The sequence below is a fragment of the Xenopus tropicalis genome, chromosome 9 (assembly GCF_000004195.4).
Source record: "Xenopus tropicalis strain Nigerian chromosome 9, UCB_Xtro_10.0, whole genome shotgun sequence".
Classification (NCBI taxonomy): Eukaryota; Metazoa; Chordata; class Amphibia; order Anura; family Pipidae; genus Xenopus; species Xenopus tropicalis.
Window position 1 is genome coordinate 79385838 of NC_030685.2, and position 25985 is coordinate 79411822.

The following is a 25985-nucleotide window of genomic DNA, read 5'->3' on the forward strand; positions in this document are numbered from 1 at the left end:
GGACACTGTTCATCGAGAGGTTCATCATGGCGGAGTTTTTGAGTACAGCGACCAAGGTATAACTTCTCATATAGCAATGACTGGGAGGGTTGTTTCTATACTGCTAGCTGGAGCAGACAAAGGTCGACACCAAATACAGCACTAATGAGATTTATTTCACATTTACCTCCGTTGCATTGAGTTCAAACGGCGGCAATAATTTGACAATATGACAAGTCGTACACATATGTTGTTTCCGTGGGATTTCATTGGCACTGGTGTTTGGATCTTTTCTCGACAGCTGCGATGGCTTGTCCCAGAATTTGAATAAATCGGTACACATCGTGGAACGTGTTGTAGAGAGGTACTGGAGCGATGCGTAATCCGTGTGGCTCCCTCATGTCACACTGTAAAGACAGAGATATGTATATATATTTAGTTGATTTTTCCTTACAGAAACCCAAGGGCTCTCACTGTAGCTCAGCATCTAAGAGAATGTTCAAAAATATAAAAAAATACCCCTGATCACAACAGAAAACTTGGGATTTACTGAAGAGCAAACAACAAAATGTATTGTAATAATGGTGAGAAAAGTGTTATGCAACTCAGTTTAATTGTTTTTATTTGCACAATAAAAGCCACTTTTAAGATTTAAAGAAGATGGTGATCAAAACAAAAAATATAATGTACATTTTCTAAATATAATGATGTAGGAAGGTCAAGGTTTTGCTCAACTTTACTTAAGTCACTCCCCATAAATGTTAATCTAGCCAAGGGCTGGGCCTGTTTCACAGCTCGGAGACTGTTTTCCCTTCCAGGGGGCAAGTGTTCCCTGGCAGTTCTGTAGTTGGCCAGGGGTGTTAGGTTTCCATAGGGTTTAAAAATAAAGTCACCATGTGATTGACCTCTTTAGACTTCCACATCAGAAGGTAGTGGATGCTGTTGGAGAGCCGGGGCAAAAGAGCACACTAAAGGCCTAGGGCTGGATAAAAGTTGGTCCTAAGGTAACCAAAGAGAAGCCTTAGAGAAGTCCAGGCTGCAAGAACCCCATGGATGAGGTACTGTTCTGTAATGGAACAATCAAGGAGTGTTATTCAGTATAAATGGGGTAGCTAGAAAGATTAACCTGTGTTCCACCAAGGAGATATAGTGCAGTGTGGTTCCCCCGGTGGTACTCACCAAGTGTACAGACTCTGTGCGTAATCCCTTGGACCACACTGAGAGATAAGTCCTGGCATGGTGCTAGAGCTGGGTGTATGTTGTGTGAATGTACCTACATTACTAAATTTACTGAGGACTATTTGGTGCCACCTGTTTGTGTTGTCACAGCACCTAAAGTTGTCATTCAACTACCTCACCCTTCCCTCCAGACATTTCCAACTAAGGCTCATCTGAGATAAATGGTCATAAATGTAATGGTATAAAGAGCAGTTGGTAAAGACCAGCAGAGCCAAGAAAGGGTTTACAATGTGCACGGTTTCCAAAAAAGTAGTTAGAGGTTAGAATAGTAGAAGTTAAAGTGGCCATACATGCGAGATCGTCAAGCGAGCGGATCTTCTCCTGATATCCCCACCTACAGGTGGGCAATATCGGGCTAATCTGGTCATTTGGCCCTGGGGCCAAAATATTGAATTAGAACGACGGGTATAGGCACCCATTGGTTCGGGGACCGTATCAACGAGCCAATGCGGTTCCCGATCCGACTATTTTTTAAGCCTGCCTGATCGAGATCTGGCCAATTTCATGCCAGATATCGGACAGGCAGGCCCGTCGTAGTGCCCATACACAGGCCAATAAGCTGCCAAATCGATCTAAGGAACCAATATGTACCGGCCTGTGTATGGCCACCTTTACTCTTTGCTAAATTGTGATCAATCCCAAGAGACATTTCATGGTTGTTAGACAATTGCTTTCTCTTTTCTTTGATGAGAAACACACATGCATGTGTAGGAAGAGAAATGACTAAATAGCAATATTTTGTATTTTAAAGATTATTGTGCTGAAAACCTTCCATTGTGTTTTGCTGTTAAGGAAATATAGCTGTACAGAAATAGAAACAGTGTTTTTATTCCATCCTCGCTTTCTGTTAACAGGATTTGTGGGACTTGTTGTTAGTTCATTCAAAGTGATGCATTAGCACTTCAGGAAAGTATTTCCGGCACCTTCTTTAAAAAAATAGATTTACAAATAGAAATTCAAAACCTCCATTCAGTACAGAAGCCGAGCACTGATATAGAAAAAGCTCAATGGCCGCAGACCAAACACGCGCTCTGAAATTCATATTCTTCACACTACGGGCGCATAAAGAGCCAGAATTTGTTCTATGTAAAGCTGAAATGAACAGTGTGCTGCAGTAATAACAGCAAGCATTTACTGTAACGGTTGGCTCACTCAGTAGGGTCTTTGTAGTATATAGATTTAGTTTCCATTCACTGAGCAAATTTAACCCAGCACAGTAACCCCTAGCAACAAAGCAGTAATTGGCTTTGTATCAGTTTAATACAAGTTTGACAACAAAAGCAAATATCTCAGTGATCCCCAACCAGTGACTCCTTAGCAACATGGTGCTCACTGCCCCCTTGGATGTTGCTCCCAGTGGCCTCAAAGTAGGTGCCATTTTTAAATCTCTGGCTTGGAGGCAAGTTTTAGAAGCCCAGAGACACAGTTTTACCCCAAACAGAGCCTCCTGCAGGCCAGCAGTCACATGGGGCTACCAAATAGCCAATCACAACCCTTATTTGGCACCCCCAAAGAACTTTTCTCATGCTTGTGTGGCTCCCCAACACTTTTTACATCTGAGTGTGGCTCACAAGTAAAAAAAGGTTGGGGATCCCTGGAATACCCAATTGGTGGCAGATAAGCACATGATGGATAATTTTGGGAGGGGATTGTCTAGGCCTCCTTTTAACATCCATCATTCTTGATCAAGACCTTGCCATTATCTTTTTCCATAAATTCCCTCCCTGAAAACATCTCATAGCAGTAAGAAGTGCCTCACTACTACTGTGGTGTAGCTTTTGACTAGTGATGGGCGAAATGTTTCGCCTGGTATGGATTTGCGGCGAGTTTCCGCATTTCGGCATTGGCGGATTGTTTCGCGTAACGGATGAAAAAATTTGCCGTGCGTCCAAAAATTGTTATAAGAATAGTCACGCGTCAAAATAAATAGTCGCATATCAAAAGAATAGTCACGCATCAAAATAAATAATCACATTTCAAAAGGATAGTCGTGCGTCAAAATAACTAGTCCCGACCACACCCCAGTAAAGCTCAATAAAATATTCCCAGACACCTCAACCATGTGCTGGAGGGCATGTGGACAAGAGGGCACTCTCCTCCACATTATGTGGCAGTGCCCAAAATTGGCGGAATTTTGGAAGAACGTTAAGAGCATAGCTGCTAAGATTTTCTTCTGGGACATTCCCATTGATGCTGCCAATGCTTTACTAGCCCTACCCCACCCACATATCCCACATTCAGAGCAAAAGCTTCTAAATTATATATACACGGCAGCTAGACTGTCGATTACCTCCAAGTGGAAGTCCCTAGAATCCCCTAGCGTAGGAGAGGTCATATCCCGCATACAGGATATGAAATTACTAGAAGAAATGACAGCAAAACTTAGGGGAACAACCCCGCAATATGAAAAAGTATGGTCAAAATGGGACTATTTTATTTCCCAAAATCATGCACTTCATAGGAACAGACCTATGTAATAAGGGACATTACCCCACCTGCATTAACGGATAAGAGAACATAGGGACAAAGGTTATATTTTGACTCTCTCCTCTGGGAAACACTTTAGAACTGTTACTAGTACAACTGTATCTTATTTGTTTATTCCCCTGAATTTCCCCCCCCTTCCTTTATTTTATTTACATGTATAAAAATTTGACCTGACTTTACATCATACGATATCTGTTACTGATCATACAATGTATAATACTACACCTTGAAGAAACAAATGCTGTATGTAAAAATTATGCTGTCAAAAACCAAATAAAATTTAAGTTACAAAAAAAATAACTAGTCCCGGCGTCAAAATAAATAGTCGCGCATCAAAAAAATAGTCGCGGGCGTCAAAGAATAGTCGTGGCATCAAAATAAATAGTCGCATGTCAAAAAAATAGTCGCGGGCGTCAAAAGAATAGTCACATTTTTTTTTACACGCAACATTTACGGGAAAGATTCGCACATCACTACTTATGACTGTCCATGTTTTTGCCAGTCATATTGCTAATCTACACAAGATAGGCCTAGTCTCAGTTGCCCTAGGGGAGAACTGTCCTAAAGTGATTTCAGGCCAGTTCCTGGGATATATAGCTTCTGATGAAGTGGCATGCTGGCCACGAAACGCGTTAGGCTGTAAGGGTATGGACTCTATTCTCCTATGTTTTTAATGCAATGCAAATAAATATGTGATTTTACTGCAAGTGCTGTCCGGCGTTCCGCTTCCATTACCATTTGTTCTATTGGAATTTTGCCCTGTCGGGGGTGTTGGGAAGCGTGGTAGCTCCGCACAGTTCAATACAGCCTGCTATCCTGGTGAGTGCTCCCCCTTTTTCTTACCAGTTCCTGGGATATCCCTCTGGTCTTGGACCAGTGATTATTTCACTTAAATAGTCTGTGTAGATTAAATTAAAGTAGACCTCATCAAAACCCAATGTGGTGTAATCCAGCCAGCCCGATCAGTCATGATCATTTATTGGTCATTGAGGGAATGGCTTTGGTGATAATTACAGGTTAATATGATGCCAACCTCAGTCAGCATTGGCCAAAGTGCTCAGCCTATATAAGCCATCTTAAGAAGGGAAATCAGTTGCCCTGTGACAGAGTAGATTCCTGACATCCTAATTATCTCCCAAAGGTTTGACCCTTCATGCATTCACTAATAACATCTTCACTAATAAAATCTCAGGACATACACAGATAAGTACTTAGTGATTCCCAGTGTTAACACCTGTATCAATGAGAATCATGGTACCATTGTGACTGTATCATACCTACTTACACCTGTCAGTTTCAGCCAACACCTAACTGAATAGGTTCAATGGATCTATTATGACTGGATGCCTGTGACTGTACTACCCTCAAGAGTTTAAATACCGGGGAATTCCCTACCAGTCATTTGAACTGAAGAAGCCACTCGGATGAGTGGTGAAACTTTTTCAAGAAAAAACTCAGAAAAGTCCAGTTGTTTTACACTTAATTCTACCAGATACTGTATATCATGACCTGGATGAATGAGAATCTTCATAGACATTCAGGGTGAAGTAACAAAAAATCTTACATTTACCCATATGTAGTAACCCATAGCAACTTATCACATGTTTGTTAGTAAATTCTATCTGCTGACTGGTTGCCATGGGTTACTAGACAAGTAGCAAATGTAACACTTACAATAGTACTGCTGAACCTTCAGCTTTGATAATGTGATATCTGGATTTTGATTTAACCCGAATAACTCAGTGTTACTGTTCTACTGTGGCCCATTAAAAAGATCTACCTATTAGCAAACCAAGTAAAAAATGGTCATTCTAGTGACACAGTTATCAATGTTGCCTGTCAAGTACAATAACTTCAAAACTTTGCTTCGTCCCAACAGAGGCAGACACTTCACTTTAATCAGTAGGAGGAGCTTTACTATATTTCTGTTTGGGGAAAATATTACATATCGAGTTCAAGCAAATAACATGAAATGTGTATTTACTATTTAATAAAACACATCCCCAATACAAAATGAACTCACCACAACTCCTCGTTTCTCCAATTCTTCGAAAACGGCTTTAATGGGCAGAGAGAACGTGAGCGAGAGCTGGCACCCTCTTTCCTTGACATTAGAGGGCGTTAAAATCTTTGCGTAAGGCTTCTGGGGCCCTTCTGTTGATTTACTGAAATAGTATTTAATTAATTGTTCTAAATAACCAGTGAGCAATATTGATTTCTTTCTTAGCGCTTTCATAGTAGTTTGATTGAAGACCTGTATTGAGACAAAATGTAAAATACAAGTCATTAAAAAATTCTGCTCATAACTAAGTGCTACATTTTGTGTTTCCCCATAAATGTCTTTGTGCACACCACACTTTTGCTTTGGCCTACAAAGTTGTGTTCCTGGGTAAGAGAGCATAGCTTAGAGGGCATATAGCCGATGGTCTTAAATGGTTTCTGGCACTTTAGAAGCACACACTAAAAAAAGACACATTTATATGTAGATGATTAAAGGTTTTGCTCATATTCACTATTCAGTTCCATAAGAGTTATCCCAGCCAAGGGCTGGTCTTGTTTCACAGTTGGGAAGGAGAGCTGTGCCCTTTCCAGGTTAAAGTTTCTCTGGACATTTAATAGTTGAGAAATCATGTAATTTTGTATCTTTGGACACTATTTGCTGGAGGGGGTGGACAGTGCTGGACAGCCTGAGGTTGAGACCTCAGTTGGAGCAGCCAATGTCATGGAAGAACCCTCTCTGGGAGTAAAGGTGGCCAGGTGGAAAGTTGCCAAATGAGCAGATCTTCTCCCTATATGCATTAAGCCTTATTCGGCTATATTTCTTACTATATATCCCAGTAATATATTGGTTAGACTTTTTACTGTATATACTCGAGTATAAGCCTAGTTTTTCAGCACCCAAAATGTGCTGAAAAAAGTCGCCCTCGGCTTATACTCGAGTAGGGTGCCATGGGTCCCTCTAGACTAGCACCCTCTCTCCTTCGTGTGCAAATTAGGCCCCCCGCAACCAGACCCTCCAGTGCCCTGGCCTAGGCTCCCACTAGCAATACTTATTTGCCCTTACATCTCCTCTGGGACCGGGTCTGCTGCCAGTTTGCCAATGTGCAATGAGCGTGGGGTAGTACTCATATTGTTTTTGTTGACCCTCTTCTCCGCTTACAGAGCTAGGTTACTGTTTATCTTTGAAATAAATATTGAAAAACATATACCCCACTGATGCCTCAATTAATGTCATTTTATTGGTATTTATTTTGATTATTAAAACTTAGCAGTAGCTGCTGCATTTCCCACCCTAGGCTTATACTCGAGTCAATAAGTTTTTCCAGTTTTCTTAGGTAAAATTAGGTACCTCGGCTTATATTCGGCTCGGCTTATACTCGAGTATATACGGTACTTATATATTATATTACAATATTTATTTCTCCTGTGGGATATATATATATATAAAAATAGCAACTATGCCACTGATATATTTTCTGCACATTGGCTAGCATTCTAATACATTTTTTATACTTACTCCTTTTCTAATACTATACTATACTATTACGCTAAATGCTTTTTGTGTACTTTCAACACAACAATCCTGTAATTACCTCTAAATTACATGTCCTTTGTGATTGGTCAATACTGCTGTTATTTGATTGGCCATTTTGACTAAATAGTTTTGTTTGTAGGATGTTATTTAGCCTATGATTAAGTACCCAGTAAGGTACGAAACGCATAAGGCTTTATAGCATTTATGTGTATATGATAATGAAACTACTCTGATTTTACTTCATACCTGAGCTTTATATCTACTTTTTTGGAGTTCCGGAGTGCCTGCCTTCTTCATTATTTTTGATCCTTCTCCCAATATGCCAAACTAACAGGAAGAAGTGTGGGAGCAAAAGGCAGAACTCTGTCCATTAATTGGCTGATGGGGCCTAGCATGTATGTGTGCCTTGGCTTGTTTGTGTGCACTGTGAATCCTATGATCCCAGGGGGCGGCCCTTAATTCTTAAAGTGGCAGTTTTCTATTTAGGATTACCCAATAGCACATACTAATAAAAAAGTATATTTATATTAAAATGGTTATTTAGATGAAGCAGGGTTTTACATATGAGCTTGTTTATGCAATATATTTTTATAGAGACCTACATTGTTTGGGGGTATAGTTTTCCTTTTAAAAGACACAAAATGAACACCTTGTGTCTCAACCCTTTCTCCTTGTAGATTGTAAGCTCTTTTGGGCAGGGCTCTCTTCACCTCTTGTATCGGTTATTGGTTGCTTTATATGTTACTCCTTGTAGATTGTAAGCTCTTTTGGGCAGGGCTCTCTTCACCTCTTGTATCGGTTATTGATTGCTTTATATGTTACTCCTTGTAGATTGTAAGCTCTTTTGGGCAGGGCTCTCTTCCCCTTTTGTATCGGTTACTGATTGCTTTATATGTTACTCCTTGTAGAATGTAAGCTCTTTTGGGCAGGGCTCTCTTCACCTCTTGTATCGGTTATTGGTTGCTTTATATGTTACTCCTTGTAGATTGTAAGCTCTTTTGGGCAGGGCTCTCTTCCCCTCCTGTATTGGTTATTGATTGCTTTATATGTTACTCCTTGTAGATTGTAAGCTCTTTTGGGCAGGGCTCTCTTCCCCTCCTGTATTGGTTATTGTTTTATATGTTACTCCTTGTAGATTGTAAGCTCTTTTGGGCAGGGCTCTCTCCACCTCTTGTATCGGTTATTGATTGCTTTATATGTTACTCTGTATGTCCAATGTATGTAACCCACTTATTGTACAGCGCTGCGGGATATGTTGGCGCTTTATAAATAAATAATAATATTTGGTCAAAAATACATAAAACTACATTTCTAGTGTAAATTTCTTATGAGCCGATACTTGTCGGAGACCATAAATCCGTACGTCGCCGTCGAAGCAGAACAAGAAATACTGCAAAGTTGCGAATGTTACTTTCAATCTGAAAACTTGGATGCTTTCCCTTCCAGCCGCGGAGCAGGACGCATTGTCTTGATTGCATCGGGAGCTGGGATTTACATGCCAACGGTAACTTCCATTTGCCTCTGCTTCTACAGCAGCAATTAGCATTTGGAAAGCCTAACTCCTTGTGCCAAAAGGGTAAAAATCAGACATAAAACGGAGAATCGCTGAGCTCCCGACTCTCATTGCCGGAGACTCCCCGCCGTGGGTTTAATGACAGAGACACATAGTCGCTACGCAGTGACATAAGTTCATAAATGGAAAAACCCCGTAGCCTCGCCGCGATGAACTAAAGCGAAAAAATATGATTTTTATCGAGCCTATACAGTGAGGTACTTTGTCTAAACGAGCCCCCCGGGCGGCGTATTCTGTCTGTACTTGGATTCCCAGGTCATATTTGCTTAATTTAGCAGCTAAAATTCATGCAAAAAAAGCTTTCAGGATTTGGCTTCGCCGGCTCCTATTGTTACAGATGAAGCATTAAGTTGCGCGGCAGAAAATTATACAAACAATCACCGTTCAGGAACGTTATAAACAACCGTACTCCAAATGCATTTTTAAATGGTGGTGCTTGTGCGACCGAGTTTGCTCATTTGTTTTATGTCGTGTCCTTGATATTTGTTTTTTTTTTTTTTTCTGTACCTCGGTGAAAGTTCTCTCTGCGGGGGGCGCCCCGGCTCTGAATAAAAGGGACATTAAAATGTTTGTCAGGCAACTATAAAGCAAAGAAACTTGAGGCCACTTATAGTAAAGCACACAATTTGTCTAAGGCAAGGGGGGTAGGCTCTTCTTTTTTTGTAAAGCATTAAACAGAAGGAAGGTTAAATTGAGGTTTAATTTATTTATTTATTTGTTTTAAAGGACGACAAGCGACTCTTTAATGCAAATGCGTGCTCAATATCCTTTTTTTTTCTCCCCTGCTGCCTTTAAACAGAGACGATGAGACAAAAAAAACTACAGGTATGGGATCCCTTATCCGGAAACCCATTATCCAGAAAGATCCGAATTACGGAAAGTCCGTCTCCCATAAACTCCATTTTAATCAAATAATTCAGAATTTTAAAACGGATTCCCTTCTCTCTGTAATAATAAAACAGTACCTGTAATAAACTGCTGGCTAGCAGTGGGTTAATACTTCTGCTGTGTTAGTTCAGGTACAGATACACACTGGAACTTTTGGTATATTTATTAGAACATGGCAGGTAGATCTGGCCTGCTCCATGCTTGCTCTCAGCTTAACAGGAAGCACACAACAGGAATAGGAATATCATCATCAAGCAATGGCAAAACAGCCAGAATGCCATTAACCAAGATGTCTACACAAGCAGGTTACTACATTCCTCCCTTTTTAGCAAAAAGTAGATCTCGACAATATATATATTATATATATATATAACCAACAGTTATAACTCAGTTCTAAACATTTTAAAGTGGAAATGTCCAAGTTAACCATAACATAGTGGCATTATAAGTCCAGTCTGTCAGGAGGCTTGCGTGCTCGTATCGGATACCTCCGTTCACCCTCAGAGGCTGTAGCACTGGTTGGATTAGATGGATTGTTGGCATCTGGTAATTCCTGTGAGGGCGCTACAGGTACTTGAAAGTCAATGGTAGAAAATGAAGGAGGTACGGGTGACACACTCTTATCTGGAACCAGATGCTCCACATGGACATGAATGTGACGGTTACCAATTTGAACCTCGTACGTCAGGGGACCCCTTCTATGGCAAATGGTCCCTGGAGACCAAAGGCGCCCTGAGTGGCGGAAGTCTCGAACCAAAACCTTATCACCTGGGTAAAAGTCTTTGTATCTTTGTCTGGAGCTATTATGTGTTCTGACTTGTTGCTTCTGATGTTTCTCCACTGTATCAGCTAAAGAGGGTTTAATCAAATCCAACCTGCTTCGGAGGTGCCTCTTTAAAAACAGTTCCGCTGGGGTACTTTCAGTGACTGAATGTGGAGTATTCCTATAATTAAACAGAAATCGACAAAGTCTCAACTCTCCTGTAGTGCGAGCGGACTCACTGGCTACTGAGTGTTTCATCCAAGCTTTTTTAAATGTCTGAACAGCCCGTTCAGCAGCACCATTTGAAGCTGGGTGATAAGGTGGGGTCAATTTGTGCTTGATACCATTTTGTTGCAAGAAGTACTGGAATTCCTGAGATGTGAACTGAGGTCCATTATCCGAAACTAATTCCTTTGGCAGACCATAGGATGCAAACAAATTACGCAGCAAGGTAATTGTTTTCTCGCTTGTACTCGTTTTAGTGGGTAACACCTCCAACCACTTGGAATAGCTGTCGATAACCACAAGAAATGTTTGCTGGTTTATTTCAGCATAGTCAATATGGATTCTTTCCCACGGTGATGTGGCCCATGTCCATGGGTGAAGGGGTGCAGTAGGTGGCTGATTTTGTACAGAAGCACAAGCAGTACATTGACTTACAAAAATTTCTATATCTTGATCCAGGCCTGGCCACCACAGGTAACCACGAGCTCGTGCTTTCATTCTGTTTACACCTGGATGGCCTTCGTGAAGTTCATGCAAGAGCCTCTGACGATATTTTGGGGGAATGACAACCCGTATCCCCCACAGTAAACAACCTTGATCTATGGAAAGCTCATCTCTCTTTTCAAAATATGGCTTAAGGATTTTGTCAGAGCTGTAGTTTGGCCAGCCTTTGGAAGTAAAGTCCCACACTTTTGCCAGAAGAGGATCACGACTTGTTGCAGCTGCAATATCTTTGCAAGAAATAGGTAGTTCCTCTGCAAATGAAACTTGAAAAATTACACTTTCGTCATGAACATCTGTTGTATATGGGCACGGAAGCCGTGATAGAGCATCTGCATTCCCATGATCCTGAGAACGTCTATATATAATATCATAGTCATATGCCAATAGGAGTAGTGCCCACCGTTGCATTCGAAGTGCTGCCAATGTTGGAATTGCTGATTTTGGCCCAAGAATGGCCAGAAGTGGTTTGTGATCAGTGACCAGTGAAAACTTCCTTCCATAAAGATATTTATGAAATTTTTTTACTCCAAAAATAATACTTAGTGCCTCCCGCTCTATTTGAGCATAGTTGCGCTCTGTTTGTGTTAGGGTTCTAGACGCAAAAGCAATTGGATGTTCTTCTCCATTAGGCAGTATATGTGATATAACTGCTCCAACTCCGTAGGGTGAGGCATCACATGCTAATCTGAGTGGCTTACTAGGGTCATAGTGTGCTAGCCACTTGCTGTAGGTTAGTCTTTGCTTTGCATCCTGAAATGCTTTTTCACACTCGGCTGACCAAGCCCACTTGGTATCTTTCTGCAAAAGTTCATGTAAGGGTTGCAATAATGTTGACAGATTTGGAAGAAACCGTCCATAGTAATTTAGCAGTCCTAAGAAGGAGCGTAGTTCAGACACATTTGAAGGTGAAGGTGCATTAACAATAGCAGTTAACTTTGTTTCTGTTGGGTGAAGACCTTGTGCATCTATGTGGTATCCTAAGTATTCTACAGACTCCTGGAGGAAGTGACACTTGGACAATTTTACTCGCACCCCAGATGCTTTTAATTTTGATAACACCTTGTCTAACAGTGCCAAGTGCTTTTCAACAGTTGAACCTGTAATTAAAATGTCATCCAGAAAACAGACCACATGATCAATTCCTTGAAGAATCTGATCCATTGCATGCTGAAAGATTGCTGGAGCTGTAGATACTCCAAATGGTAAGCGCTGGTATTGGAACAACCCCTTGTGTGTGTTGATGGTAAGAAATGGCTTTGAATCCGGATCCAGCTCTAGCTGTTGATAGGCATTAGATAAATCAATTTTGCTAAAGTATTTACCTCCAGCAAGTGTAGCAAACAAGTCCTCTACATTTGGTAGTGGGTAGGGTTCTGGTTCAATACAGCGATTGACAGTGACCTTGTAGTCACCACAAAGTCTAATAGTTTTGTCCTTTTTGGGGACCACTACAATTGGGGCAGCCCAGCTGCTGTATTTGACACGTGACACAATACCATAATGTTCCATTCTTTCTAGTTCTTTCTCCACAGGTTCTTTAAGAGCATATGGCAAGGGACGTGGCTTATGGAAAATGGGCTTTGCATCTGAATTTACAGTGATAGTTGCCTTTAGCCCCTTAATACTGCCAAATTCTTCCTTAAAGAGGGAGTCATGTTTACTCAGGATCTGTTCCAGATTTTTGTGAAAGGCAGCTTCAGTTTGTTTGATAGTAAATATTTTAGCCCAATTCAGCTTTAGGTGCTTCAACCAATTTCTGCCCAAAAGGGTGGGCCTGTTGCCCTTCACAACCACTAAAGGCAATGTAAATGACTGACCTTCATATGTGACTGGTGCTAGAATCTCTCCAAGTACAGGAATCTTCTCTCCAGTATAAGAAGTGAGATGTAAAAGTGAGTTCTGCAGTGCAATTCCACCTAAACAGTTCTTGTAAACAAACTCTGATATTAGTGATACAGATGCACCTGTGTCAAGTAACATGTTTACTGGATGCCCATCAATTTCCAGCTTAATATGAATGCCATCATCTCCCCCATGCGTAGTATTGACTGTATTCAAGTCTGTGCAGTCACTTTCCTGGCTGTCACAATTAGACACATATTGCGCCCTGGGCCTGCCTGGTTTGCTTCTGCAGACACAAGCAATGTGGCCTAACTTTCCACAATTTCTACAGGTTTCTGATTTATATCTGCAGTTCAGTTGCTGATGCAGGCCCCCACAGCGGTAGCAGGGTTTGACCCTTTGTGTCTGAAATGCCTGCTCACCTGTAACTGACTCTATAGGTGGCTGTGGTGAATTTGGTGAAATGGGTTTAGACCCTGTAGTTATTTTAGGGATATCTGTAAATGAAGAACTATTTTGCTGTTTGAATTGCTGAGAGTCACTTCTAGTTAATTCTATGGCCAAGGCAATGTTACAAGCAGACTTGAAAGTGAGATCTGCTTCATTTAGCAGCTTATGCAGGTAGAACTCATCATGGAGGCCACATACAAACTTATCTCGCAAAGCCTGATCCAGGAATGTACCAAATTCACAGGAGGCAGATAGCCGTTTTAAATCCAAAATATAGTCTGCAAGGCTTTCCCCCATGTTGTGATTTCTCCTATAAAATCTAAAGCGTTCCGCAATGATGATAGGCTGGGGTTTATAATGCTGAGAGAGGGTCTCTGTAATTCTCTCATAGGACAAGTCAGTGGCCTTTGCAGGAGCTATAAGAGTTTTAAGGAGACTGTAGGTTTTTGCTGGCAGTGTAGCAAGTAAAATGTCTGCTTTCTTTTCCTGACTAACATCATTTGCAGACAGCCATCTCTCAAATCTTTCCAAATAAGACTCAAATTCTTCAGCAGATTCTGAAAACTCTGGGACTTTCCCAATGGCAGACATTGTAGCAAGTTACTCAATGTGCAGCCTGTTTGCTCTGCAGCTGAGTCTGTTTCTGAGTCCAAATACACAAATCCTCGTCGCCACTGTAATAAACTGCTGGCTAGCAGTGGGTTAATACTTCTGCTGTGTTAGTTCAGGTACAGATACACACTGGAACTTTTGGTATATTTATTAGAACATGGCAGGTAGATCTGGCCTGCTCCATGCTTGCTCTCAGCTTAACAGGAAGCACACAACAGGAATAGGAATATCATCATCAAGCAATGGCAAAACAGTAAGAATGCCCTTAACCAAGATGTCTACACAAGCAGGTTACTACAGTACCTGTACTTGATCCCAACTAAGATATAATTACCCCTTATTGGGGACAGAACAGCCCTATTGGGTTTATTTCATGGTTAAATGATTCCCTTTTCTCTGTAATAATAAAACAGTACCTGTACTTGATCCCAACTAAGATATAATTACCCCTTATTGGGGGCAGAACAGTCCTATTGGGTTTATTTCATGGTTAAATGATTCCCTTTTCTCTGTAATAATAAAACAGTACCTGTACTTGATCCCAACTAAGATATAATTACCCCTTATTGGGGGCAGAACAGCCCTATTGGGTTTATTTAATGGTTAAATGATTCCCTTTTCTCTGTAATAATAAAACAGTACCTGTACTTGATCCCAACTAAGATATAATTACCCCTTATTGGGGGCAGAACAGTCTTATTGGGTTTATTTAATGGTTAAATGATTCCCTTTTCTCTGTAATAATAAAACAGTACCTGTAATTGATCCCAACTAAGATATAATTACCCCTTATTGGGGGCAGAACAGTCTTATTGGGTTTATTTCATGGTTAAATGATTCCCTTTTCTCTGTAATAATAAAACAGTACCTGTACTTGATCCCAAATAAGATATAATTACCCCTTATTGGGGGCAGAACAGTCTTATTGGGTTTATTTAATGGTTAAATGATTCCCTTTTCTCTGTAATAATAAAACAGTACCTGTACTTGATCCCAACTAAGATATAATTACCCCTTATTGGGGGCAGAACAATCCTATTGGGTTTAACTCATGTTTTATTGATTTTTTTTTAGTACACTTAAGGTATCCAAATTACAGAAAGACCCCTTATCCGGAATACCCTTGGTCCCGAGCATTCTGTTTAATGGGTCCTATACCTGTAATATCGCCATTTGTGTCTGAAAACAAGGTGGAATGTTTAGTTAACTTGAGAGGGTAAATGTATTAACTTAACCCTTTGACTGCCAGCATTTTTACCAGTTTAAGGGGAAACTCCAGCTAATGAACCAAAATTTATTAAAGAGCCCCACACAACATAGAAACCCCTAATATACCTATCACTGTAATCTGTTCCTTCAAAAAGTAGGAATAAATATCATTATCGTATGCTGAAATCCAGCTGCAAAACAGTTCTTCTCTTTCTGCATCAATTGGAATCCTGGCAGGGGAGGAGGGACTAAAACACTGATGTTACAAATTGTAACAACTTCTCCCCAGCTTACAGACAGCATGCAGGAACTACATAACCCACAATGCATTGCACTGGGATGTTCCTTTCCTTATTGACATCCCGTGTGCAGGGAATTGTGGGATTGGGAGGATGCAGGCTGAAGGCTGAGGACAGGCGACTACTGTTACATTTTATTTGAGTCTCAAAGTAGCCAGCCAGATCAGCAGGGGAACAGGGGGCGGGGCTTAGGGAACTGTTCCAAACCACATTATTGCATTAAATATTATGAAAAGGCTGTGTATTTTTTGATTTGTGACTATTGCAAAGTTGCTTGAAATTATGTCTACTTTTCAAAAAACATGTGGGTTTAGACCCTGTAGTTATTTTAGGGATATCTGTAAATGAAGAACTATTTTGCTGTTTGAATTGCTGAGAGTCACTTCTAGTTAATTCTATGGCCAAGGCAATGTTACAAGCAGACTTGAAAGTGAGATCTGCTTCATTTAGCAGCTTATGCAGGTAGAACTCATCATGGAGGCCACATACAAACTTATCTCGCAAAGCCTGATCCAGGAATGTACCAAATTCACAGGAGGCAGATAGCCGTTTTAAATCCAAAATATAGTCTGCAAGGCTTTCCCCCATGTTGTGATTTCTCCTATAAAATCTAAAGCGTTCCGCAATGATGATAGGCTGGGGTTTATAATGCTGAGAGAGGGTCTCTGTAATTCTCTCATAGGACAAGTCAGTGGCCTTTGCAGGAGCTATAAGAGTTTTAAGGAGACTGTAGGTTTTTGCTGGCAGTGTAGCAAGTAAAATATCTGCTTTCTTTTCCTGACTAACATCATTTGCAGACAGCCATCTCTCAAATCTTTCCAAATAAGACTCAAATTCTTCAGCAGATTCTGAAAACTCTGGGACTTTCCCAATGGCAGACATTGTAGCAAGTTACTCAATGTGCAGCCTGTTTGCTCTGCAGCTGAGTCTGTTTCTGAGTCCAAATACACAAATCCTCGTCGCCACTGTAATAAACTGCTGGCTAGCAGTGGGTTAATACTTCTGCTGTGTTAGTTCAGGTACAGATACACACTGGAACTTTTGGTATATTTATTAGAACATGGCAGGTAGATCTGGCCTGCTCCATGCTTGCTCTCAGCTTAACAGGAAGCACACAACAGGAATAGGAATATCATCATCAAGCAATGGCAAAACAGTAAGAATGCCCTTAACCAAGATGTCTACACAAGCAGGTTACTACAGTACCTGTACTTGATCCCAACTAAGATATAATTACCCCTTATTGGGGACAGAACAGCCCTATTGGGTTTATTTCATGGTTAAATGATTCCCTTTTCTCTGTAATAATAAAACAGTACCTGTACTTGATCCCAACTAAGATATAATTACCCCTTATTGGGGGCAGAACAGTCCTATTGGGTTTATTTCATGGTTAAATGATTCCCTTTTCTCTGTAATAATAAAACAGTACCTGTACTTGATCCCAACTAAGATATAATTACCCCTTATTGGGGGCAGAACAGCCCTATTGGGTTTATTTAATGGTTAAATGATTCCCTTTTCTCTGTAATAATAAAACAGTACCTGTACTTGATCCCAACTAAGATATAATTACCCCTTATTGGGGGCAGAACAGTCTTATTGGGTTTATTTAATGGTTAAATGATTCCCTTTTCTCTGTAATAATAAAACAGTACCTGTAATTGATCCCAACTAAGATATAATTACCCCTTATTGGGGGCAGAACAGTCTTATTGGGTTTATTTCATGGTTAAATGATTCCCTTTTCTCTGTAATAATAAAACAGTACCTGTACTTGATCCCAAATAAGATATAATTACCCCTTATTGGGGGCAGAACAGTCTTATTGGGTTTATTTAATGGTTAAATGATTCCCTTTTCTCTGTAATAATAAAACAGTACCTGTACTTGATCCCAACTAAGATATAATTACCCCTTATTGGGGGCAGAACAATCCTATTGGGTTTAACTCATGTTTTATTGATTTTTTTTTAGTACACTTAAGGTATCCAAATTACAGAAAGACCCCTTATCCGGAATACCCTTGGTCCCGAGCATTCTGTTTAATGGGTCCTATACCTGTAATATCGCCATTTGTGTCTGAAAACAAGGTGGAATGTTTAGTTAACTTGAGAGGGTAAATGTATTAACTTAACCCTTTGACTGCCAGCATTTTTACCAGTTTAAGGGGAAACTCCAGCTAATGAACCAAAATTTATTAAAGAGCCCCACACAACATAGAAACCCCTAATATACCTATCACTGTAATCTGTTCCTTCAAAAAGTAGGAATAAATATCATTATCGTATGCTGAAATCCAGCTGCAAAACAGTTCTTCTCTTTCTGCATCAATTGGAATCCTGGCAGGGGAGGAGGGACTAAAACACTGATGTTACAAATTGTAACAACTTCTCCCCAGCTTACAGACAGCATGCAGGAACTACATAACCCACAATGCATTGCACTGGGATGTTCCTTTCCTTATTGACATCCCGTGTGCAGGGAATTGTGGGATTGGGAGGATGCAGGCTGAAGGCTGAGGACAGGCGACTACTGTTACATTTTATTTGAGTCTCAAAGTAGCCAGCCAGATCAGCAGGGGAACAGGGGGCGGGGCTTAGGGAACTGTTCCAAACCACATTATTGCATTAAATATTATGAAAAGGCTGTGTATTTTTTGATTTGTGACTATTGCAAAGTTGCTTGAAATTATGTCTACTTTTCAAAAAACATAAGTTGTGTTAGTCTGGAGTTCCCCATTACGGGAGTTTTACAGGTAACACTTTTTCCACAGTGGTTGCATAGAGCAGCCCTGTAACCACCAAGGGGATCAGAGTCAGTGGGCAGGGCTTACTGATTTAACATTAAATTTTAGTAAATTATAGAATGGCCATTTCTAAGCAACTCTTCAATTGCTCTTCATTTTTACATTGTTATAGTTTTTTGTATTATTTGCCTTCTTTTTCTCACTGTTCCCAGCTTGCACATAGAAGCCACTGACCACAGCAGCCAAATAACTGTTGCTCTCCGAGGCTACAATTGTATTGAAGTTGTCACTTTATTACTTATATTTCTATTCAGGTCATTTCCTATTCATGTACCAGTCTCTCATTCCAACTACTCCCTGGTTGCTAAGGCAAGTAGTGCAGAAAGAGCCAGCAGCCAGAACTGCTTTCAGATAATCCACTGTTTCTCCTACTCAGTGTCGGAATCATGAACTGGGTGAGCCGGACTTAGATTTTTCTTATTGAGTGCGGTTATCATATCTACCACTAGGTGGGCATGGGAGCATTTTTAGCTACTATCTTGCTCCCTTCCCACTGTTCTGCTGATCGTCTGCTGAGGGGGGTGAGATATCACTCCAACTTGCAGCGCTGCAGTAAAGTGTGCCTGAAGTTTATCAGAGCTCAAGTCACATGGCTGTGGGCACCTGGGAGACTAAGAATATGGCTATCCCTACCAAAACAATCTGCTCTTTTGAAAAAATGGATTTTAATGCAGGATTCTGCTGGAGGAGTGCTATTAACTAATACATTTTGTAAAAACATGTTTAACCCATGTCCACAACCCATGAAAATCTCCTACTACATGTTGCAATCTGGATTACTAGACTTTAACCTATTTAATAAGACTCTTGACATTTTAATTTGTCTTTTTAAATATTCCATAGTGGGAAAGCACATCTACATATATGGTAAGGTTGATATTTAGTGCATGGTTGTATATAACTGACAGTAAACACAGGCACAGTATAGAGCAAAAGGATAGATCATAAGGCAACCTGTAACTGTAGAATCCATGGCACAATAGGATTTGTAGGCCAATGCCTTTGCTTAGACATAGGCAACAATCTGACCTGTCTGCAATTCCGAAGATCCATTTCTAGGCTGAATCTATTTCCAATGATCTACTCTAGGGGTCCCCAAGGTCTGTTGCCCATGAGCAGCATTTAAATATAAAAAAGGTTGAGGAGCAATGCGAGTGACCAGTAAGGGCTGCGATTGGTTATTTGGTAGTCCAATGTGGACTGGCAGACTACGGGAGGCTATTTTTGGCAGTACACGTGCTTCCAAAACTTGCAACATGTTACCCACGAGCCACTGGTTGGGGATCACTGATATACTCTATGGGTCTGTATTTGTATGAGATTCTACTGTGAGGAAACTGCTGTAAAAACTCACCCATAGGCAATGATATTTTTCACCCTTAAACTTACCAGGACCTCTTGTCTGCCTAACTTTTTTATTCAATACTTAATGACAAGCTAGAATGTACGCACAAGGTTCTATCGGTATATTACCTCTAAACTTGCATGCAGAGAACAGACCAACAGTATAGGGGGGTTCGATATTCGAAAACCATTAATTCCTGGGCTTAATTCCATTTCTGCATGGAAAAGAAGTCAAATAAATATATATATTTTTTAATGACCACAAAATAAATCTCAAAAGTACCAGCCTCACAAAGACATACATTTCAAGGCGTAACAAGGACATGACATAAAATTACCAGAGATTGGTTGGCGTTAATGTGTTATAGAGTGGTTCTTCTTCACTACCATCTGTAATTACCCCACTAGGCTGTATAGACCATAGATTGGTTGGCGTTAATGTGTTATAGAGTGGTTCTTCTTCACTACCATCTGTAATTACCCCAATAGGCTGTATGGACCATAGATTGGTTGGCGTTAATGTGTTATAGAGTGGTTCTTCTTCACTACCATCTGTAATTACCCCACTAGGCTGTATAGACCATAGATTGGTTGGCGTTAATGTGTTATAGAGTGGTTCTTCTTCACTACCATCTGTAATTACCCCAATAGGCTGTATGGACCAGAGATTGGTTGCAGTTAATGTGTTATAGAGTGGTTCTTCTTCATTACCATCTGTAATTACCCCAATAGGCTGTATGGACCAGAGATTGGTTGGAGTTAATGTGTTATAGATTGGTTCTTCTTCACTACCATCTGTAATTACCGCAATAGGCTGTATGGACCAGAGATTGGTTGGTGTTAATGTGTTATAGAGTGGATCTTCTTCACTACCATCTGTAATTACCCCAATAGGCTGTATGGACCAGAGATTGGTTGGCGTTAATGTGTTATAGAGTGGTTCTTCTTCACTACCATCTGTAATTACCCCACTAGGCTGTATGGACCAGAGATTGGTTGGCGTTAATGTGTTATAGAGTGGATCTTCTTCACTACCATCTTTAATTACCCCAATAGGCTGTATGGACCAGGGATTGGTTGGAGTTAATGTGTTAGAGTGGTTCTTCTTCACTACCATCTGTAATTACCCCACTAGGCTGTATGGACCATAGATTGGTTGGCGTTAATGTGTTATAGAGTGGTTCTTCTTCACTACCATGTGTAATTACCCCACTAGGCTGTATGGACCATAGATTGGTTGGTGTTAATGTGTTATAGAGTGGTTCTTCTTCACTACCATCTGTAATTACCCCACTAGGCTGTATGGACCAGAGATTGGTTGGTGTTAATGTGTTATAGAGTGGATCTTCTTCACTACCATCTGTAATTACCCCAATAGGCTGTATGGACCAGAGATTGGTTGGAGTTAATGTGTTAATGTGTTATAGAGTGGTTCTTCTTCACTACGATCTGTAATTACCCCACTAGGCTGTATGGACCATAGATTGGTTGGCATTAATGTGTTATAGAGTGGATCTTCTTCACTACCATCTGTAATTACCCCAATAGGCTGTATGGACCATAGATTGGTTGGAGTTAATGTGTTATAGAGTGGTTCTTCTTCACTACCATCTGTAATTACCCCAATAGGCTGTATGGACCAGAGATTGGTTGGAGTTAATGTGTTATAGAGTGGTTCTTCTTCACTACCATCTGTAATTACCCCAATAGGCTGTATGGACCAGAGATTGGTTGGAGTTAATGTGTTATAGAGTGGTTCTTCTTCATTACCATCTGTAATTACCCCACTAGGCTGTATGGACCATAGATTGGTTGGCATTAATGTGTTATAGAGTGGTTCTTCTTCACTACCATCTGTAATTACCCCACTAGGCTGTATGGACCATAGATTGGTTGGCATGTGTTATAGAGTGGTTCTTCTTCACTACCATCTGTAATTACCCCACTAGGCTGTATGGACCAGAGATTGGTTGGCGTTAATGTGTTATAGAGTGGTTCTTCTTCAATACCATCTGTAATTACCCCACTAGGCTGTTTGCAGTCGCAAACTTTACCCTGTTCTCCACTCATATAAAAGGTTAAGAAGAAAAGCAAAAACAGAAAGCGTGGCTAGAAGTGGAAAAAGATAAAGGATAAGAGGCAATAGTCTCAGACTGGGGCTGCTATGGCCAACTGAAAATCCTGACATTGAGATTTCACTCTCAACAGTTAGAACAGGGGTCCCCAACCTTTCTTACTCGTGAGCCACAGTCACATGTAAAAAGACTTGAAGAGCAACAGAAGCACCATAAAAGTTCATGGAGGTGCCAAATAAGGGCTGTGATTGGCTATTAGGCAGCCTCTATGCACCCTATCAGCTTACAGGGGGCTTTATTTGGGAGTAAATCTTGTTTTTATTCAACCAAAACTTGCCCCCAAGTCAGGAATTCAGAAATAACTCCCTGGTTTGGGGGCACTGAGAGCAACATCCAAGGGGTTGGGGAGCAACATGTTGCCCCTGAGCCAATGGTTGGGGATCACTGAGTTATATGGACAGTGCCAAATGGTATAGAGATTAGATATGCTTATTCTATAAGCAAGAGAGAGCTAATGGGAACTGTCCTCAGCAAACTAGAGCATGGGCCTTCTGGGTGATCTCCTGGTAACCTGTCCGACCATAAGCAGAGGCAAAAAGAGAAGGGAAAGATTAAGAAAAGAGAAAAAAAGAAAAATCAGAATACAGTAGAAACCCCATTTCACGGTTTTCAGGCGAACAGAAAAAAAATGGTGTAAAATCAGGGAACGCATTGTGCATTATACATGCACAAAAAAATATAAGATGATGAAAAACTTCAAGGTATGTAAAATTGTGGAAAGAGAAAGACATAATTAAAGAGAATTAAAGAAGAAACAAAGGCACAAATGGGCAGCTAAAACCAAAGAAAGCAGAATTAACATTATTAATTAATTAATGAAGTGGCTCCTGGTTCCAGGTTCCTAATGGCTAAACCATCAGCAAGTTTGAATGTTCAACGATGTGACCACTGTAGGTTTCTCCAGAGCTTTGAGGTTAACAGAGACACTGACTGGTGTTTTTATTCTAATTTTTACTGCTAGATCATTATGACAAGCAAAATGTGTGCTGGGGAAGCAATAGAGGAGTATTAGAGACCGCCAGTGGGGGCAAAGACCTATGGTCCATACTTTATTCCTTTTACCTCCTGCCGCCTAAACATGTAACTCCGGTAACTGCACCAGAACTGGTTCTGTACTGAAAATGCTCCATACCAACTTTTTGGGGGGCTGAAAAGCACCAGTATTGGATGTGTCATGCTTTTCCTATTCAAGTCAAATTCGGGAAGCATTGACTGATAAGGAGTATAAGTAGTACTCTTGCACATTCATGCAAGGAACTAAAACTTACCGTTCTCCATTTTGAATCTGGTTTTGAAGTCATGACCCCACCATCCCATCAACCTGGGAAGATAAGAATCAAAATCAGTATGGAGCTGTGGTAAGTGTTTTAGCCATAGACCAGACAACCTAGACCAGGGGTCCCCAACCTACAGTCAAATGTAAAAAGACTTGGAGAGCAACACAAGCACCATAAAAGTTCATGGAGGTGCCAAATAAGGGCTGTGATTGGCTATTAGGCAGCTTCTATGCACCCTATCAGCTTACAGGGGGCTTTATTTGGTAGGAAATCTTGTTTTTATTCAACCAAAACTTGCCCCCAAGTCAGGAATTCAAAAATAACTACCTGGTTTGGGGGCACTGAGAGCAACATCCAAGGGGTTGGGGAGCAACATGTTGCCCCCGAGCCGCTGGTTGGGGATCACTGACCTAGACATTAATAGGCTGCACATATACTTGCTTGTGCAAAGAGTTAGATTTATCCATGCACCCTGGCTGTGCCTTCAAGCACTGCATACATGATGGGCAATATGTGGTCAGGATGCAGTCATCCCCAGACACATCCCTAGTTTGTGTGTCATTCAGTGTTTTCCTATACTTTTTGCCTAAACACATGGCACCTGTGTGAGCTTGGTACCCAGTATTCCCCAGGAGAGGATACCAGAAGTGAATGTAATGGTACTATTTACTTTTTCACATGCAATACTTTGATATTCTTTTATAAATGTGTGTAAATTTCGCACCATTGTCGGAACAAAATGTTTTTTTCCCTTGGGTTTATGTAGGGACCTATAGGGTTTACGATTCCTATTGCTTTAAATCCCCACTCCTTATTTCACCATTACTGGGCAGAAGGACATGTATTTATTTTCCTGTTTACATACTGTACTTTATTGTCCCATACGTATGACTAATTCCTGCCAAAATTGAATATAGTGTTTAGTTAGGGGTGGGTCTTTCTCTTTGGCCTGCATCTGTTGAACCAGGCGGATGTTCCACTGGGCCTGGGATCAACAAGGCCCCAGCAAAGCATCTTACCCCAGAGGGACCATTACCTTTGGAGAAGTAGGGGAGCAGGTTCCCCCATGAATGAGGATCTATTAAGTGCAGGATATTTTCTATAATAGCATGTTCTAGGAATGTGAGACAGTCGGCTATAGGTATCAAGAGAAGCCTTCTGGCTCCAACCAGGAGACATAGCTGTGAGTGTTCTCTTTTACAGGCTCTGCTGCCTAAGTAAAGGGACCGCAGTATTAACAAGGGTATCAGGCTTAGTCCTCTCCTTAATCCACATCTGCTGTTTGGGATCTGGTCCATTGAGGTGGAAACCCTTGGGATAAAGATTGCCCACCAACTACTCCCCATAGTGGTGCACTATTCTGATTCTGCTGCATCTTGTGCCTTTATTTGCCTGCCATTCCATCTACATGTGTGAGTATTGATAACCCTGCATAGCCTTAATCGTCTTGTACATTTGACAGTGGGGGGTCAAACACTCTCTTCCACATAGCGAAGGCCTATCCTTTGAAAGAGAGTCCAATGTACCCCATGCTCTAGCCTAACCAGCTGGATAAGTGCTATTCTAGGCAAAAAGGAGTTGCAAAATTCTAAAAAAAATATAAAGATTTCAATGTACTTGCTGCAGACAATTTGGGGATATGCTTTTATAAAGACTTGTCAGCTGTACCCACCATAATAATAATAATAATAGATATTATATGGTAGAGTTAAACCTTCCATAAAACTCCAAGTAGGAGGGTCCAAAACTAATTACAGATGCAAAAGACTGGTCCAATGAGAGCTCCCTGTGCTACAACAGCCACCTTGCTGTTATCCAGCATAGGGGGGGTTTACAGTATGTGCAAAGTTACTTCCAGTATCACACAGTAATTGAAGGTACAGCTACTTCAGAAAACATTGCTAGAAACCAAATAGTCTAAATAGAACTGTCAAAACCATGTGCCCAGTCTGTAGCGCATTCCTAATAACACTTTTACAGTTTTTGAGGTAAAATTGTATTTCAATGTAGTCCCACAACTGGTCTCAAGCATGCAACAAAAAGGGTCATCCAACCAAAAACTGTTTTGATGCACAATGAAAGAAATGTAATTTTTATCAGCTTTCCAGTATACCTTCATGAGAGTTTTCCAACTGATCTAACATGTTATTTGCAAATGTTGTTGCAACTAGTGATAAGCGAATCTGTTCCGTTTCGCTTCGCCGAAAAATTCGCGAATCTCTCAAAAGATCTGTGAAACGGTGAAAAATTCGTGAAACGGTGAAAATGTTGTGCGACACAAAAAATTGTCGCCCGCGGCTATTATTTTGTCACGCGGCTATTGTTTTGTCGCCCGCGGCTATTATTTTGTCGCGCAGCTATTATTTTGTCGCGCGGCTATTGTTTTGTCGCCCGCGGCTATTATTTTGTCGCACGGCTATTGTTTCGTCGCCCGCGGCTATTATTTAGTCGCACGGCTATTCTTTTGACGCCCGCGACTATTCTTTTTTTATGCCGGCGACAATTTTTGGACGTGCGGCGAATTTTTCCACAGCGAATTTTTTCATTCCTTTCGCAAAACAATCCGCCAATGGCGAAATGCGGAAATTCGCCGCGAATCCATGCCTGGCGAAACATTTCGCCCATCACTAGTTGCAACAAGAAATGGGATTGGTTGGTAAGGGAGGGTGGTGAGTTCTTCAGACAAGGAGTAGTTTGAGGAAGGTACTAGACTAGGGTAAAGATCTAGAACAAATCAGACTGGAGCTGGCAGAGAGGGTTGAGAGGCAGGACAGACTAGAGCAGGAAGTAAGGCAGGAAAGACCAGAACAGGACA

General features: G+C 40.9%; 2 protein-coding genes across 2 annotated transcripts in view; both read right to left on the minus strand.

Moving 5' to 3' along the window:
* Positions 1 to 274, minus strand: part of arhgap15 (Rho GTPase activating protein 15) — a 396561-nt gene extending 396287 nt beyond the window's left edge. The window contains exon 1 of the mRNA XM_018097301.2: positions 167 to 274. Coding sequence (XP_017952790.2) covers positions 167 to 249 — 83 coding nt within the window. The 5' untranslated portion in view covers positions 250 to 274. The remainder of the gene's footprint in view (positions 1 to 166) is intronic.
* The window catches only part of kynu (kynureninase), a 64281-nt gene continuing 38430 nt past the window's right edge, over positions 135 to 25985 (minus strand). Inside the window, exons 10-13 of the mRNA XM_031893167.1 lie at positions 23162 to 23214; positions 19888 to 19973; positions 5729 to 5959; positions 135 to 386 (exon numbers count right to left, since the gene is read on the minus strand). Coding sequence (XP_031749027.1) covers positions 246 to 386; positions 5729 to 5959; positions 19888 to 19973; positions 23162 to 23214 — 511 coding nt within the window. The 3' untranslated portion in view covers positions 135 to 245. The remainder of the gene's footprint in view (positions 387 to 5728; positions 5960 to 19887; positions 19974 to 23161; positions 23215 to 25985) is intronic.